At 36.2% G+C, this 17,428-nt stretch overlaps 1 protein-coding gene across 3 annotated transcripts in view; it reads left to right on the top strand.

The window, feature by feature from the left end:
• Positions 1–17,428, top strand: part of LOC142337634 (dynein axonemal heavy chain 7-like) — a 291,470-nt gene that overhangs the window by 118,534 nt on the left and 155,508 nt on the right. For all 3 annotated transcript variants that reach the window (XM_075387009.1, XM_075387011.1, XM_075387012.1), the window contains exons 37-38: positions 6,477–6,603; positions 17,181–17,246. In XM_075387009.1, the coding sequence (XP_075243124.1) occupies positions 6,477–6,603; positions 17,181–17,246 (193 nt within the window). The remainder of the gene's footprint in view (positions 1–6,476; positions 6,604–17,180; positions 17,247–17,428) is intronic.

Raw genomic sequence — 17,428 nt, forward strand, 5'->3', positions numbered from 1 at the left:
AATACACTGAAAAATAATGAAACTCCATTGGGCCATATTTGAAAATCATTGGGATCTGTTATTACCCGAATGTGCTAAAAGAAGAGAAAAAGGAACATATATACCACTTAAAGAACTTTTATGAAAACTCATATTGTCCAACGATCAAAACATCAATTAGAACAAAATATCAGTATTTATGTTAATTTTTGAAATACAACGAATTGGTTGGGACCTCTCAATGATGAGAATAAGTTACAAGTTGACAAAAAGAACAAAAACTGAAAAATTGCTAAATTTTTGAAAATGTATATTATTGTAACCTTTGTGACTATTCGCTATAAACTGACTGCTTCGGGTAACATCACTCGTTCAATACTAAATTACAAGCTAATGAGATTGATCAGCATTTTACGGCTACATAAAGAACAAAGAAAACAGGAAAAAACAACAAATTCAAAAAAAATGAGCGAGAAAAGTGTCGAGCAAAAAGCCACTAAAAATGAAAATTTCAGTAAAACCTTTTCTATTTTCAGTTAATTCGTTAACAGCACTGTAATTCTTCTTTACTGTAATTTTCAGTAAAACCTTTTCTATTTTCAATTAATTCGTTAACAGCATTGTATTTCTTCTTCTCAGTAAAACCTTTTCTATTTTCAATTAATTCGTTAACAGCACTGTAATTCTTCTTGACATCACGGAGACTGACCGACAGTTCACGAAAATAAGTTTACGATTAGCTAATGTTATAAAAAATTCGAAAAAAAAAATATTTTTAAAGTCTCGTCAGCCATTAAATTCAATAGGTTTCAACGGATTTCAATAAATACGTTCAGTTACGTCTCAACGGGAGGACAAGGATAATTTTTAATTTTAGGTAATCAATAAGACATCACAATAAGTCTTATCACTATGAGAACAACAATAAATATAGGCAGAAACCAAAACATTCAGTGGAAAAGTGTGAGAGGAAAGTGTCGAAGCCATTTAAACCATACGTATTCTCTGAAAACTTTATCTATGATCCATATAAGGTCTTCTCTTAGCCAACTGAAGCTGTCAATTTCAAGATAATGTGATAAGATTTCAAAAGGAACCGACATTACAGAAAAGTCCAAAATTAAAAAAAAATTATGTAAACTCGTGCATCGAAGTCATAAAACCAATAGTTAGAAGATAAAACCGCTAACTAGTTAAATTCTGGTTGAATTATAAATGGAAAGCGTCTTGACATCACGGAAACTGACCTACAGTTCACGAAATTAAGTTTACGATTAGTTAATTTTCAGATAAAAATTCGAAAAAAAATATTTTTAAAGTTTCGTCAGCCATTAAACTAAATAGATTTCAACGGATGTCAATAAATACGTTCAGTTATGCCTCGTTGGTGGACAAGGATAATTTTTAATCTTGGGTAATCACAATAAGTCTTATCACTATGAGAACAACAATAAATATAAGCAAAAACCAAAACACTCAGTAGACAAGTGTGAGAGGAAAGTGTCGAAGCAATTTCAACCATACGCATTTCTCTGAGTAAACTTTATCTTTGATCCATTTAACGTCTTCTCTAAGCCAACTGAATCTATCAGTATTAAGATAATGTGACAAGATTTCAAAAGGAATCAATGATACGAAATTATCCAAAAATTTTGAAAAAATTTCTTGAAATCTTGTGGCATTGAAGCCAAAAGACCAATAGTTAGAAGATAAAACTGCTATCCATATTAGATTGAGTTGCAGTAGGAGGGAAAGGGGTGCTGTTATTTTTGAGGATGACTTACATTTCAAATTAAGTTTATGATTAGTGAATGTTGAAAAGTTTCCGAAAATTTAATTTCAAAGTCTTAACAGCCATTAGCTGTCCATCTAATGCACTATATAGGTTCACTTTAAGCTAAGTACGAAACCCATTGTACTTTTAATAAGCGAGTCTATGCCATGGGACTCCAAAAAATTTGTAAAACGTAAAAAAAGAAATTGAAAATATCAATTAAAATTGCGAAAACTCAAGAGTCTAAGCCAAAAAAGACAAACTTTTGCTTGTTGCTTGAAAACGAATTTTTTGGTTCATTTGGCTTCATTTGACTGTAAATGAGGTTTGTCAATAACGGAACCGCGATATGAAAAGTGACTAGCTTCGAGGTGACTTAAAAATATCAAAAAAATTACGAAACGACTTCTAAAAAAGGAGCTCTCAATTAGAATTCGAAATTTTTTGATAGTAAAATTCCGTATGAGACCACAATTAGTCTATTTTATCGCCTTTCGTCTATTAGAAACACAAAATTGATTCATTTTGAGGCGTGAAATTTAATTTTGAATTTCCATTTTAATAGAAAAGGTCCTAATTTGAACGAAAATTCTACTAAAAGTGAACAAAATCATGCCAATTCATGCAAAACTTTAAACCTCGATAACTCCTCGAAAAAAAAACGAATTTCAAAAAAATCTTTTCAATTTTCAAATCTACGCTGAACGTGCTTTTTAATGATACCACTAAAATTTCTTGATGACTGATTGACTGAACAAAAAAACCCGTTTGAGTAGATAGTTCCTCCCCCCCCCCCAAATGGGGTCGGAACAATAACCATAAGGTCAACCTGGGATGATTTTTTTATACTATATCCAAAACCGTACGTGGTCTCTAGACGATGTAACTTTTTGTTGTATCTTCTTACTATAATATTTATACTAATAATCCAATTATACCTTCACATCACATTATGGTTGCTTGGTGCATGTGCAATGATCTTGTTTGAGCCAACAGGATTTCTCCATGTTTACCAAAAAAGTAACGTCCAGATACAATAAAATTTTCACCAAAATATGCGAAAATTTGCTTGCGCAATCTTTGATGAAATAATTTTGCTTTTTTCAGCGAATATAAAAATTATATATAAGAAGTTTCCATATTAAGTCCCAAATTTTAGCTTTATATTTCCTTTTTCATTTCTCGTTTATGTTTTTTTTGTTTTTTACTAAATTTTCGAATCCTATTGGGGCGTTGTCTTTTTCAAGATGTTTTCACATGGTTTAATAATTTCTTAAACTAAATTGGAGTGATGGATTTGGTTGCACCAACACAAAGTGGAGCAAAAATAAGAGTTTTCTGCGGCGTAAAAGTTTTTCACTCTAATTTTAAGTTACAGTGAGAAAATGGTTTATGAACAAAAAATTGTTTGCTGCTTCGTGGTTTTCTCCTCACATGCAGCCCTCTGACTTTTGAATTAATTGCTGGTTATTTGCAGTCATAGTTTTTGTTTATTAGCCGCCGTCAGCCTCTTAACGGCTATTATTTAGGCGCTTTCCTTTTTACAATTCAAAAAATTTAAGAAATTGAATTGTATTGGGGCGCTGTCGTTTTTTTTAAGATCTGTCAACACATTTGCATGATTTTTGAAGTCAAATTGGAGTAGTGATTTTGGTCACGCCGAAATAGGAAGTGGAGCAAAAAACCGAGTGGTTTCGCGATGTTAATTTTTTTACTCTAAATTTAAAGTAGAGTGAGAAAACGGTGTGTGAACAAAAATTCGCTTTCTCGCTAGTGGTTTTTTGTTCACATGCGGCATTGTGACATCGATTTTTATAATTCGCTTTACCTTTTCATCACGTTTTCCGTTTAACACAATTCACGACTTTCACGTTTAACTTCTGAATTACCTCACTCACCGTATCAACTAAATCGTTTTTAAATCCATTCACTCAATAAATTACGCAAGATAGTGAATACTATCAAGGTCAGAAGAGCAAAATCAAAAGAGACGTGATAAACCGATAAAGCCCGGTAATTAGGTCATTGAGAATTAGGTTATCAAAGTTCAGTAGAGTGTCTGCTAGCTGACATTGGTATTAAACTTATTAGTTTTAATTTTAAAAGCTGAGTATAGAATCAAACTGAAACTGCACGCCCAATAAGAACACTTTTTTGACACATTGTAGAAAAAACTGAACAAAATTCGGTCAATTTATCCCTTCTTTTCTTTTTCTGGTTCAATCCCGATGTGCATCAAGTGCGTCAGCGGGGGCTATTTTCCGGCAATCTGCCGGCTATGTTTAGTCAATCAACATTTTTCGAATTTTAGTTCCCATCTATGCTTTTCAGTTTGTTTTACCACTCAATATCGTTTTTTTTAGAAAAAGTCACGAAATTCACGTTTGATTTCTGACTTAGCTCTCTCTCATTATTTCTAATGAATGAATTTTGAACTCATTTACTCAATGAATTACACAATCTGGTTATTACGCCCAATTTCAAAGGATCAAAATCAAAAGAGGGATAAACCGATAAAGCCCGGATTTTAATTCAGGGTGCCTTAGAGCAGTTTATAGCTGACTTTAGTATTAAACATAGTAGCAGTTAATTTATAACTGAATTAGCGAAGTTTATTTTCCCTAACAGAACATGTTAGAATACCTTTTGATTTTTGACACTTATGAGAAACGATTGTCAATTTGTATCTTTTCTCTCTCTCTCTCTCTCTCCAAATGAGCTTCAAGTGTCAACGGTTGGTTTTTTTGTGGCAATCTGCCAGCTATGTTTAAAAATTGCCAACATTGGATTCTTTTGTTAATTTGCTGAAAATCTATGAGGTTTTCTTCAAGATTACAGCTGGGTTTTTAAGTGTTGTTGATATTCATTACTTTCATTGAAATCATGAAAGTTTTGGTAACTTAATTTCTTTTTTTTTTCTTTTTTTGTCTTAATAAAATCACGGGAATATAAAAAGATTCAATAAAAAATCTACTGCGGAAGTATATAATTTCCATTATGCATTAATCCGTATTTGGTTTTTGCATTTTTTTTATTTTTACAAAAAAACGAAAAAGACTACGCATAACCGGAACAGTTAATATAGCTATGTTAATGCTTTTATTAATCTGGAATCAAACGGCATCAGTTTTTAATCGCAATTAATGTAGTTATGTGTTTCCTATGTGTTTTGATCTCTTCATCAAAACAAAAATCTAGACTTTGGGAACTTTTAAAATCTAAAAATGAATTTGACGAAGTTTTAGTTTTATTGTTACAGGATCATAGGTTTCCTCCAAACTCTCTAAAATAACGATACCAATCCTCTTAGTTTAAAATCTGCATATTTGTGTAAGAATACAGACATGCGAATAATAGTCTCAAAAAATTTTTATGTGAAAATATCTCTGAAGTATTATAATTTTGAAAAACAATTATACTTGAAGTTCTCAAGTGTTTGAAGAAATTTTTTTAAAGCTTTTTAAAAAAAAATTGTGCCTTATTTTTGCTGACTCAATTATATAAATATGTCAGAAAATCAAATGTCTTAAGCCGCTCTGACGTTTTTGTTAAAAGAGTTATATATTTTATTTTGCTGTCTTGCTAATCGTTTATTTATCTTTTTCTGATTAATAGCTTATAATAGCTGCCAGCTATTATAACGCTCCTATTTTTTTACTTCGTCAATTAAATTATTTTTCGCTTTACCTTAGTTCGCAGCTTGTTCAACATTTTGCGTGAATCTTTTTTTACTTCTCCAGGCTAGTTTCACTCTTTTCTCAATCTGCTTAAAGTATTTTTAGACGTCAGTTGTTCAGCAAAGCAATTCAAAATGAACAGAGTCAGTATCAAAAAATGAAATCAGAAATAGAAACGGGCTAAACCCATGAAGCCCAATTTTAGAAACTCGTTACTCAAACTTTGTTCTTAGTTACCATCTCTACTACTTAATTGTTTTGATACTAGCCCTTGTGTCGTCTCACTGCGAAACAGCAGTTTGTTCAGCTCCAAAATGGCACCAAAATAGTTCGCACTTTAAAATTGTTTGTGTACAAAAATCCTTTTTTCATTAGTTTTTTTCTTCTCTCCATCCCAATCTTGGTTATGGGAATCAACGGCGGCTATTTTCCGGCCATCTGCTGGGTATGTTTAATTTTCACTGAGATTTTTTCGGTTACTTCAACATTATATGGTTGTTACTGGAAAATTAAAACGTATCAAAATTTTTAGTTACGACTTCTTAAAATTAAAAAATGACTAAAAATGATGGCACTTTCCGTTTGTGATTAGGTAAGCGTATATTCAAAAGTTTGGGGTCATTCCGTGTAAGTCACAAGCTTGCACAGTCTTTGATATTTGAAAAAAAAATGTTTTTTTTTAGAAATGAACGCTATATACTCATTCATAGTCAATCTTAGATTCAATTTTAGAGAAGTGCAATTCGGAAAAGGCTATGAGACTATACCAATCTCTCAATTGAGAGCCGTGCTTCTCAGAAACTTCTTGAAATTGCAATTCAAGTCTTGTGAAGATGATGGATGTTTCAGCAATTTGATTTGATTGAAGTGAAGTAAGATTTCAGGCAACAATGCTAATTTGAAAGCCGTCAATTGTTGGTCATTTTTGTCTATTTTGCCTCTAGAAAATGAAGTTATAAACTTAGATAATTAAGTTAGTTGTTCTATTTTGGAACCTTATAACAGAGGCCTCTAAGAATTACGAAGTCAGCCGCATTGCCTTCTAGGTACTTTGTGGGTCACGTGTGTCGTGTGTCGCGTGTGTTGAGACAGCCTCTGGGCCATGCATTACTAGTTGGAGTGAGTGGGAGTGGCCGACATTCCAGCGCCCAGCTGGCTGCGTTTATGCTACAGGTTAAGAAATTGAAAACTGACTTTTGTTTATCCTCCTTAAATATACGAAAATACAGGCCGTTTGATGCTTGTTTTGGAGAAAGCTCTAACGATTATGTAAAGTTTCCGCTGAATTAAATAACAATTAGTCTGAAAAAGTCAAATTAAACAAAATTTTTATTTTCGGTCATCTACAGGCTCGAATCGCGGTCTCTGGTACATAATTGCCATATACCTTTTAACGTCTGAAAACTACTTTGCTCTCTTTAGCAAATAATGTCTAATAGGTAAGAATATGAGTAACAGTGCATTGGCAATATTGGAAAAGGTGATAAGCTCAATGTTAGCTCAATTTATTTACAAGCAGGGGCGGAATTCACAATTATTCATAAATTAACCCGACAAACAATGTGAAGCCAAAAAGCTCAATTTCACATAGTCTTTTCTTGTCAGGCTTTCGCCCGTTAGATTGGTTCTAAATTTCCTGAGTTTTGGTCGGCCAGCCAACAATTGCTGAAATCAGAACTGAACAATTACAGAGCAAATTATCCCCCCCCCCACAACATTGACTTGCTGTATTTTCTCTAGAATACAAAATGTTTATAAAATGTATCAGAAACCTGTTAACCTGTTTCCTATTTTCGCTAAACAGCTTGTTTCCGCATTAGATCTAAATTTCAATACGAGGACTGGTATGATTTCCCTGAATCAAGAAATCAAAAAATTTTAATGGAAACGTCATTTCAGAGTATTGTGATCATTTGAAAAATGAGAGATTTGCACAAACCCTTCTTTTAAAACTCTTGTTACGTTGGCCGCCTTAGGAACTTTGTGAGATTGATTTGATTATTGAATTAATAAAGGATTACATTGGTTTAGTATAAATTAATCAGTTCCCAGTTTCTAGTTTTTGTTAAATTGACTGTTCTTCACGATTTCGGATGTTGTTATGGCTGAATACTTGCATGACTTTTCTTAACCATGTCGAATCAGTATCGGGCACAGATGGTAAATAGTGCACATATGGCAAATAATCCACTGGGCATCAGTGTTGATGACATCGCCGGCCCCATTTGCAGGGTTGCAAAGAATAGTCGGCTTCTGTAAAGACGATGCTTTGTTAGGTAAAAACTTTGTAGCCAATAAATAATTCCGATAAAATAGCTGAGGAGAGAAATAGATGGTTACAAGAGATAAAAAAGCAAATAGTTTTCAAAATCGGCGTTTCTAACTGACGGAGCGGGTAAAGGCAAAAAATTGTAAAACCCGAAAATTGCGACACAAGCGGAAAAGGCTAAAGCGGAGGTTGCTGCGGTGTAGCAACTTTCTACACAGCGCAAAAAAAAACGAGATTCCTACCTGTTGCGGCCTGTACCTTCCTGTACCTAACCGTACCTACCTGTACCTGACTATAACCACTCAAGAGTGACGGACCTTTTAACGTACTGGATTTCTTAAATCGTATGTTGATCGACAAGTAAGTGATGTGACTTCACATTAACGATAGTGTAGATTTCTGCAGGAGGAATTTATGGAAGCTGAGTGCTAAAATGATGTGAATTTGTCCGTTGAATGTGAATGTAGTTTACTCTTCAGAAACTTTACTTAGCTGGAGAACGGGGCGGATCTTTTCACCGTATGCAGTCTTTATTTTGACTGACCGAACTACTTTATCCGAGACTGGATACACTTCTATTACCTTTGCTAGAGGCCAGAGACCACGAGGTGTGAAATCTTCCAAAAGCCAGACTAAGTCGTGAACTTTTAAGTTCCGATTTACTTTATGCCATTTAGAGCGTTTCTGCTGGTAAGGGAGATACTCTCTAATAAATCGGTTCCAAAAATGTTGGGCTAGAATTTGTGATGTTTTCCAAGATTTAGTAACTGCTACTTTGCTTTGAGAGAAGACTCCTGAGTGGAGATTGATTGGGGGTCTACCCAAAAGGAAATGATTTGGCGTTAAAGGGAGTGGATCGTTTATATCGCTAGAAACATTCGTCAATGGTCGCGAATTTATGTTGGACTCAATATCACAAGTGAATGTCGACAGCGTTTCGTCTGTTAGCGTTCTTGAGCCAATGACTTTGTAGAGGGAGATCTTGAAAACTTGAACTAATCTTTCCCAGCTGCCGCCAAAATGCGGAGCCAGAGGGGGGTTAAATTTCCAATTGATATCTACGTCTAAGATGTGGAGCTTAGATGCAAATTCTCGCGAGGATCTGAGAGCTTCTATTCCTTTTCTCAATTCGGAACAAGAGGCGACAAAAGATTTTCCGTTGTCAGAATAAAATATTTTTGGTTTTCCGCGGCGGCTAATAAATCTGCGGATGCAACTCATTGTAGAATCTGTAGAAAGACTTTCAGAAACTTCCAAATGAACGGCTCTTACAACTAAGCATGAAAATAGAAGGATATAACGGGTAGCAAATTTACCACACTGTTTTATAGGAAAAGGACCTATGAAGTCCAGGCCCGTTGTGGCAAACGCAAAGTGATTTTGTAGCGGTAAACGTTCACTGGGCAGATCTGACATCTGAGGTGGACTAATTTCTTGAGCCATTCTTCGCCAGGGAATGCACTGACGTATTGTTTGTCTAACGACAGCTCGGCATTTCAGAATCCAATAGTATTCCATTAGAAAAGAACGTGTTTGTTCAACACCAGAGTGACTATTCACCACATGAGTGTTTTTGATGAGGAGCTTAACGATTGGGTTAACCCCATCTAAAATTAACGGATGGCGAGCAGTTTCTAAGACCATTGCCTTAGACAGCCGACCTTTGGCGCGGAGTTCATTTTTTTCCGTTAACAAAAGGACAGAGTGTCTTTAGAGGGCTCGACGAAAGTATCTCCTTGCATTTTTGTAAAGACAAAATCTCACTTCCAAAGTTCTGACTTTGAGCAACGCCGATGAGGTACTTGTAAGCCAGTGTGTGATGTGCGAGCGATAAGCTACTGCTCTGTTTTTCAAACGATCGAGTAAGAAGAAGCAGTATGCTGCAACTCTAACCAGACGATTCCAATTGCTGAAGCGTGCAATGTTGATGGGACATTGAATTGCTGAGTGCAGATTGGTTTGCAACGCATGAACGATGAGAACGTTTGAATTTCGTGCTTTCAAGATGTCCTGACTTGGCCAGTCACTTTTTGGTAACTGTAGAAAGGAAGGACCGTTGAGCCATCGAGAACTGCAGTTCATCTGTTTAGCTTCATAGCCTCCTGAGCCATCATCGGCTGGATTGTCAGCTGAGGTGATGTAATTCCAGTCATGTGCTGTTGATACATCAAGTATCGTCGCCAACCTGTTAGCAACAAATATGCGTTGACGTATCTCTGGGGTTCTGAGCCAATAAAGAACTGTTGTACTATCGGACCAGAAAACTTTTTCATTAATGTGAATGTCGTGCTCTTTTATCACGAATTGTGCGAGCTGAGCTGCGTAGACGGCGGCTTGCAACTCGAGATTTGGAATTGTCAGTCTTTTGATTGGAGCTTAGCGGGCTTTTCCCATGATGAATTTCACTTGATCGGTTTCGTCAACGTATTCAATCCTAAGATACGAAACTGCTGAGAGTGCATACTCCGACGCGTCTGAGAATGTATGGAGAGCTGTTTCCTTTATTGCTTTGTTAATGAATAAACAGCGAGGTATTGAAATTTCGGGGAATTCCCGTGGTTCATTTTGCAGTTGAGTTAGATCTGCAAATTCATTGAGGTCCAATGGTTTGTCCCACTTTGGTCCATGATTCCAGGCGGCCTGTAGATTTTTACGAACTCGGATGGTGAGCGGTGCTATAAAACCTAGGGGGTCAAAAATGGATGCGACAAACCGCAGAAGTTTTCTTTGGGTTGCCATAGTGTTATCCAAGGGAAACTTCTTGAAAAGTTTCTTCTCGATTACATAAGAGTCTGTTTTTGCATTCCACGGTAATCCGAGGACCTTCTGAATTTGAGGTGAAGCTTCGTTTGTGTTTAAAAGTTGATCCCTACTGACTTGTTGCAAAAATGCAGCCGAGTTAGAATTCCACATGGTGAGGTTAAAACCCCCAAGAGACAGGCAAGCTTTAGTGCTGCTCATTTTGTTAACAGCTTTTTCAACGTCGTCAGTGGAAATGTGCAAATCGTCCATGTAGATATTGCGTTCAACAATATGGGAAACCTCAGGAAAATGTTTCTGATTATCTATTGCAGAACGACGTAGAGCGTACGATGCAATGCAAGGTGATGACGTTGCACCAATTATGTGGCTAGTATTTTCATATTCTTCTATTTTGCCGTTGTGATCCCACAAGAAACGAGGATATGAACGGTCTGAAGGAGCAACTTTGACTTGCATAAACATTTGCTCAATGTCGGCGGATATTGCGATATGACTTTCTCTGAAACGCAAAATAATCCCAACAAGATTGCTGAGCGAGTCCGGGCCTTTCAACAGATTTGAGTTGAGAGATTGGCCTTGAAAGATGCTGGATGCGTTAGTCACCCGTTGAATTTTTCCGGGCTTATTTTCGTTTGAGACCGGATGATGAGGTAGATAAGAAACTGATTTTGTGTTGTCGGTACATGGATCAATTTTTACAACATATCCGTTTTGCAAGTCCTTTTGCAAAGTCTCTTCATATTTTTCTCTTAATACTGGCTTCGTGGAAAGCTTTGTTTTTAGCTGCTTCAACTGTTTCTCAGCGAGCCATCTGTTATTCGGCAATTTTGCGTTCTCTTTCCACAAGAGACCAACTTCGTAATGACCATCCTTGAATCTGGTTGTGGATTGTAAAATTTCCAAAGCCTTTTCATCGTTCTTGAACAGTGCTTTTTTCTTTGATGCAATGCCATAATTTTCGATCTTCATCCAATCCTGAACTTTGGTGAAAAGTTCGTTGTCCAATTGGCCATGGGAACAAATGTGGGTTTTGAGAACTGGATTTTGCTCATCTGCAATTATGTTGGTCTTTCAGGCACAAATCCAACCTAATGGTGTCTTGACAGCCCAAGGTGTGTTTTTCGGGCCTTTAACTATCTCATTGTAGTGGATTTGTTCAAAGTTATCAATTCCAATGATTATGCACACTTGATTTTGTTTGACATTTGGAAACGTGATGTGTTTAAGGTGATCAAACTTACTACAAAGTTTGTTCAGCTCACTGGTTTTAACTGGTGTCATATTGAGATCTGGTACTGCTAGCACATCGATTGAACCTACTGAGCTATTCTGAGATCTGTATGGCTTGATTTGGACAGAAACTTGAGAACAGTCTATTTCTCTAGTTGTATGGTAGCCACTGATAGGCATTTTAGCGACTGTGTTCATGTCAATCTCCAATTCTGATGCTGCAGATGTAAGCAGCAAGCTTTGACAACTTCCGTTATCTAGATACGCATAAGTATCAAGAGTTTTTACACCATTGGAAAGTTCAACCGGAACAAGGGCTACTTGTCCTCTTCCATGTAATTGAACGGATTTAACGGCCGATGGCGGCTTCACTCTCTGATTATTGTCTCCAAAGCTCTCATGGAGCAGGGTATGATGCTTTCGGCCACAATTGCCAGTTCGACAAACATTTTTTGAATTGCAATGTTGAACATGATGACTGCTAAAGCAGTTGAAGCAAAGTTTTAAGTTTTTGACATGTTCTCTCCGATCAAAAGGAGAGAGGTTCTGGAAATGAGAACATTTGTAGAGACATTGACAGGTGTCATTACTGGGGCAAACAACAGTTCTGGAGGGGCCTTGTTTGTTACCGTCTGAAAAGGAGCCACCTTGTTGACCATTGCCTGTCGTTCTCGTAGATGAGGGCAAGGACTTTGAGTTTTCTGAATCCATGGTTTATGGGCAAAGTTTGATCTTCCGTGGCTGGGTCGTGTTATGGAAATTGGCGCTGGCAAATCTCTACAAGCCTTTGCGTAGATTGATAAACACTTAGAAAGGTCTTTAAGAGACGGCTGGAGTGAAAACTTTTCGAGGACATACTTGTTCCAGTCCAGGTGGACTGGTTTCGGAAGTTTATTTAATGCCTGATTGAGATTTGTAGAAGAATGATGTCGTGATTGAATCCAAGTTGTTGAAATGTATCCACTAGAGTCAGGAGAAAGGCTGAAAATTGGGTATAACTTTCAGGAACAGTCAGATTAGGTGGTTTGAACTGCGAGAGTTTATCAAGAAAGGCATTTACTATCCGGTTTGGGTTTCAGAAGTGTTCCTCAAGACGATTCAACGCTGGGACATACAGACTACCGTTGCAGCCGTATCCATCTATTAAATGCTTTGCCTCTCCAGTTAATAGCGATTGAAGATGTATCATCTTTTCTGATAATGACATAGGCGAACGATCTATTGCGGCTTGAAAAATGCTGAACCGCTTCATCCAGTCGAGTGGGTTGCCATCAAATTTTGTTGCCTGCAACTTGCGTACAGATTTTTGGAAACAAGTTGACATGGAGATGGGGTTATGATATGAAGCAGAGTCAAGTGTAGCGGACGCCAACGGATCTGAGAATTGTTGTTTGGAAAGGAATCTCCATGATGGATTGCTGTTCGAAACACGAAATGATGTGTCCTGGTTGACAGAACTATTGTTTGAATTAGCAAGAAACGGTTCCGAAGACAAGGCACTGTGAACAGAATTTCCAGATGAAGTAGCCGTTGAGAAACCAATATTGGATTCAATATTAGCCGGCGGCGAAATGGAATTGGATTGAACTGAGCTAGCGGGCGCTGCAGAGTCCGACGAAACAAGTTGACCTGACACTTCGTTCCTAGCGGATGCTGAGAAATATGTAGAGATCCTGTTAGTGTTAAGAATGGTTGGGTTACTGCTGCTACTATCAAATGTTACCCTTAAGTTGCCTGGTGAAACATTGCTTACTTCTGCGCTTTGAGTTTCTTTTTTGTGTTTGCGGAGGGCAGCGGTTGTTTTTCGAATCTTGAATTTTAGTTTGCTAAGTTGAAAACAGAGTGTATCTGCGTCCTCTGATGGTGAGATGTCCAAAAGCTCTTGAACGGAGTTGTCGAGTTTCTCTTGCAGCTCTTTAATTTCGCTCAATGTTTCTTCTAGAGTTTCAGTGTCCTCCCCGGAATCGATTCCTGAAACAACAAATTCGATGCAGGATTCAATTTCGCTTTCAAACATTAGCTTTTGGTTTTTAATGTGCTTCAAATGAGGATCAACAGAGGATTCTTTGTTTTCACCCATTGCTGGTGTTTGTGAATTCGTAGAATTTACCTGATGTTTAACTCTTGTTGATTCTCCGGTTCGAGTAAGAACCATTAACTCTGTTTTGTTTTTTGTTAAGTGGTTCTAGAGCTTTGAATTTAATTTAGCCACTGTTAGTAGCATTGTTAACCAAATCTCAAGGCCAAAACCTGTTTGTTTAACTACCGGTTAACAATTACATACCAAAGTGTAATAAACCCTACCAAAACGTTGATACGGTACTTTACCAAAACTACCGAAACTTACCAAACCTTACCGAACCTGATCAAACCTTACCAAGCCTTACCGAACCTTACCAAGCCTTACCGAACCTTACCAAGCCTTACCGAACCTTACCGAACCTTACCAAGCCTTACCGAACCTTACCAAGCCTTACCGAACCTTACCAAGCCTTACCAAACTTTACCAAGCCTTACTGAATCTTACCAAGCCTTACCGAACCTTACCAATATCTACCGAACTTTACCAAGCCTTACCGAACGTTACCAATACTTACCAAACCTTACCAAGCCTTACCGAACCTTACCAATACTTACCGAACCTTACCAAGCCTACCGAACTTTACCGGATACCATCAAATACCAATACCAGAATGATAAACTCAAAATCTACCAAATAACCACAGTAAAATCCGGACACAAACCGAGGTTTATGCCAAAACACACCGTACGAAACGTTGGTTTTTCCAATAGCGAAATAAAATTTTAATGGCATCGGAGCAATAAAACAAATGGCTGAAATTTTTTGCAAATTGTTAACACGCCCGGAAAAAATTCTCTAGGTGCGAGAAAAAAACAACGCTGGGGAAATTACTGGCGAATCACCAGAGTCAATGGAAATAAGAATAAGGTAATCAAGGGACTCCCAGATATAAACTCTCTGTTGGGTTGGGCGATGATGGGTTGCCTCGGTTTGGGTTGGTTGGGATGGGTCTTTGTATAAAATTTCCTTCTCTACCCTGATTACGAGAAAAAATATTCTCGAAGGAAGTTTTAGCTGTCCATTCTTTCGTTGGGCGATGGAATGTTACGTTGGCCGCCTTAGGAAATTGGTGAGATTTATTTGATTATTGAATTAATAAAGGATTACATTGGTTTAGTATAAATTAATCATATTCCAGTTTCTAGTTTTTTTTAAATTGACTGTTCTTCACGATTTCTGATGTTGTTATGGCTGAATACTTGCATGACTTTTCTTAACCATGTGGAATCAGTATCGGGCACAGATGGTAAATAGTGCACATATGGCAAATAATTCACTGGGCATCAATGTTGATGACAACTCTGATAGATGAAAACAAACAACACTTAAAAAAATGTATAGAATTCTTTGCAATTTACATAACCGAATTGCGATGTGGCGTTGTATCGCATTGAAGAATGAAGACATTTCAAATCCATGTGATACTTTCTCTATTTATATGCTCTTCTGTTAGTAACCAAGTTTGATATACACTCCTTTGCAATTTATACCCTGCAACAAGGAGACTCGGTATTGTGCATTTGCACATAATTTTCCGGCCACGCTCATCTTCATTACTGATTTAACTGTTTTCCAAAAGAAGAAGTGATAGAAAACAATCAAATTATCTTGAAAATAAATGGTATATGAATGAAAATTTTTGTTTTAAACTCTAATCCTTAAACTAATTAAACAATGCCGTTTCAGAGTGCCAATGAGATATGCCGTTAACAATACTACGAAACAAGACAAACCAAAAATCAGACAACAAAACCAAACATAAATTACGACCAAAAATCAATATGTATTTTAAAAAGAAAACTTAAAAAAGTCAATTTAGCACCACATAAAAACTAAGTTGGACAAAATAAATTGTTAATCACTCAACAAGATATAGAACCTGCCTTGATTGAGACTAAGTAACAGTTAGACAAAAAAGAACAAAAAAAGATTATATTTTCTTTAAAAAAATTTTGAGGTCATGGAAACCATTAGCTACCCACTGAAATCTATAAATAGATTTATTTATAACTCCATTCAGACTTCTCATCATAAGAAATTCAGACCTCTCATAATCCAGGTTATATATCTTACGACTGATAAAAGAACAAAAAATACTGAAAAAAAATGAAAATTGCTGAAAGAAAGTCAGCGTCCAAGCCATTAAAATCTCAAGCTATCAACTAAATAAAATAAATATTTATATTTGGGCCTGCATTACATAACATTGGGTCTTGATCTGAGTTCGCTAATGTCACAAGACACCAAAAATTAAACTAAAATTTGGGCAAAATTCCTAAGTCATAAAAATTTTTTTAATAAAGCTCGTAGAATCAGAACAAAACATTATTATTTTACGCTTGAAGCCGCCATTTAAGAAACTTGAAATGTCAGTTCACCAGGCAAGGACAATGATGCAAATTATCATTGATCAAGCTCAGTCAAGAACAGAAATAAGAAACTAAGATTAAAAAGGAGGGAAACGTTCGAAAAACAAAGATTTTAACATAGGAGTTCAGAGACCTGTCAGAATCATGCGACAACAAAATGAACGACAAATATAGGCAACAGTTAAGATTTCAGTCAAATTTTACGAGAAAACAGTGTCGAAGCAGCTGAAAAAGACACCCTTTTCAATGAAAACCTTAGTTATTTTCAATTGCATTTTTTAAAACCGTTGTTGTTATCTGTTCCTTCATTAGCGTAGAAAAGAGGCAAGACAATAAAACAAACGTACAAAGATTTTTAAAAAAAAATGGAAAGTACAAAACAAAATCGAAATCTCTGTCTCAAAGCCAACAAACCCTTTCCGAAAACATAAAAGCAGTGAAGGCTAAATTCCAAATAACTAGAAAGAATAAGCGACCTCTCTGGTTGAATTGAGCTACAATTTGACAGAAAAGATTATAAAAAAACCGCAAGAGTAAAAAAAAACAAACCAATTCAAAGTCATGAAATTATTAAATTTGGACTTAATTGATTAAGTAGGTTCAATTCTAACTACATAGGAGGGCTGAGGCCTGTAGTGATCCAGCATATATCACACGACTCACAACAGAACGACAATTTAGGCAGAAGTCAAAAATTCAATTGAATTATGCTAGAAAAATGTGTCGAGGCTGTTAAAAACCATAACCTATTCGCTAAAAATTATAACTATTCACTTTCTAATGATACCAATCGGAGCTCTCTTCGATCAATATATCGATCAGCCCAAACTGATTGAACAAAAAAACCCATTTGAGTATAAAGTTCCTCCGCCACCAAGGTTGGTCGGAACAATAACTCACTAAATTGCAATAAAAATATTTTATTAACATTCTTTTGTTTCGATTAATTCTGTATAATTTAATAATTTCTCGATGAGCTACCCAACTGAGATGCAGACTCCCATTTTCATGTTGTTTTCTTTTTATTGTGTTTCAGGTCAAGATATTTAAACCAGAGATTACGAAGAAATACAACTTGGACAACTGGAGAGACGACATTAAGGTACTCAACTTTCTACGAATAAAGTAAAAATTGCTCGTTGGCATCCTTTTGCGAAATACATTTTCGCATTTAGATCAAACGAGGTTGCTTTTGTAAAAACAAAAACAGATGACATTGACAAGTTCGCTTTTAAGCGTTTACGAGACTAATAAAATCAAGATCTCAAAATAATAACGGTAACT

The sequence above is a fragment of the Convolutriloba macropyga genome, chromosome 4 (genome assembly GCF_964194025.1).
Source record: "Convolutriloba macropyga chromosome 4, txConMacr16.3, whole genome shotgun sequence".
Classification (NCBI taxonomy): domain Eukaryota; kingdom Metazoa; phylum Xenacoelomorpha; order Acoela; family Convolutidae; genus Convolutriloba; species Convolutriloba macropyga.